At 48.5% G+C, this 1580-nt stretch overlaps 1 protein-coding gene across 1 annotated transcript in view; it reads right to left on the bottom strand.

Moving 5' to 3' along the window:
- LOC105263455 (adenomatous polyposis coli protein) overlaps nucleotides 1-1580 on the bottom strand; it is a gene marked incomplete in the record, with an annotated part of 16167 nt that overhangs the window by 7443 nt on the left and 7144 nt on the right. Inside the window, 1 exon segment of the mRNA XM_011299684.1 lies at nucleotides 1-1580. Coding sequence (XP_011297986.1) covers nucleotides 1-1580 — 1580 coding nt within the window.

Raw genomic sequence — 1580 nt, 5'->3', positions numbered from 1 at the left:
GAGAACTCGATCGGAGTGGATTCCTCCTTGAAGGCAGCTGTGTCGTCCTCGAAAACACTGTTCTTCTTTTGATATGGGCACTTGGGAAAGGGCAACCTGAGAGGCCGTTCTTCAGACGTTCGAGAGTGAAAAGGCTCGACGTTCTTGGGATTGGTGTTGCACCTGGGGCTCGGTGGTACCGTCTGTGTGGGAGAGTCTGGAAGTTCGCTTGGTGACACTGCACCACTGGTTAATCTACTAAAGTCACTGATGATTGAGCTCCGGTCGTCGTGAATCGAGTGCTGCTCGAACCCACTGAGGGAACCGAGAGAGCTACATCTCGAGAACATCAGAGGTGTCTCCTCTGCATAATGATCCTCACCCCCAAATGTCACGACTTTCGACTCTTTATCGATGATTTTCTCAGGAACCTCTTCCTGCTTGGGCTCCTCCTTGATCTCCACGAATTTCTCTTCCTTATTCGTGGCACTGGCTCCCTCAGGTTTTTCACTGGATGATAACCCCTTCGCTGCAACTCCACTCTCCAGAGAATTCAGGGAATTGGCTCTGGAGACTCCCCCCGAGGACCTCTCATTATAATAATAATTTACTTCAGGGGATTGGGCATTATTCGCTTCCAATATCACTCTGTCCTCACTCTTATCCAAATCATTCATATTTTCAGAGACTTCTTCCTGCTCCACGGGGTTACCACACTCGTTGAACTCTTCAATCGTCCCCTGGATGTTCTTCACGACTTTCTTTGAGCTTTCCCCTTCCTTAGTGTCCTCCAAACGAAGATCTGACATGGAAGTGGCTGTAGAAAAATTAAAAGGGGTCTCGTAGGGGGTTCCCTCGGTGCAATAAGTTTTCACAGTGTCCTCTTGCTCTGTTCCTGCATTGAAGTACTCCCTTTCCTCTTTCTCTTCATCATCTGTATCGTCCTCTGCGTAACGCAAACTGTAATCCGTCGGTTGATCCAGATCGGTTTCAGCGTAGTCCCCAAATAAATTCTCATTTCTCTCTGAGAACTCCTTCTCCCTCGTTTCAGATTTCACCTTTATATCGGACCTCTGCTTGGTCGCTGGATCATTCTCCAGGTATTTCTTGCTGTAATCCACCGGGGAGTCTCCCTCAGTCTCGTAAATAGCATCATTGCTCTGACAATCTCTCTCGAAGTATGATGAACCCACTGGTGATCCCTTCCTCTTCTCGAACGGACTCTTCTCGTAATCGAGCTTATCGCCCTCGTCATTTCGATCACTCGTCCTGGACTCATCCAGGGAATTATTCGTCTGGATGTGTACGTGCTGATCGCCCAAGGGACTCGATGGAGGTCTTGAGAATCCCTCGGACCTCGAATCTTTTATATCTTCCTCTTCAGCTTTAACAGGTGCACATGACTGCTGCTCTCCCTCATCCTTTTTTATTCCTGGATCTCCACTAATTGGAATCGTCAATTCAAAGGCATTGTGCTCTTTAGCTGTCAGAAGATTCTTCAGAGCATGAGAAGCGCCAGTCGATATCATCTGGTGGTTCGACTGCACCAGATTCTGGAGGATCGGGACTGCCCCCAAGGCCCAGAGAGTCTTCTGATCCTT

Source organism: Fopius arisanus, unplaced genomic scaffold (assembly GCF_000806365.1).
Source record: "Fopius arisanus strain USDA-PBARC FA_bdor unplaced genomic scaffold, ASM80636v1 scaffold00015, whole genome shotgun sequence".
Taxonomy (NCBI): Eukaryota; Metazoa; Arthropoda; class Insecta; order Hymenoptera; family Braconidae; genus Fopius; species Fopius arisanus.
This window is presented reverse-complemented; position numbering and strand designations above follow the sequence as displayed.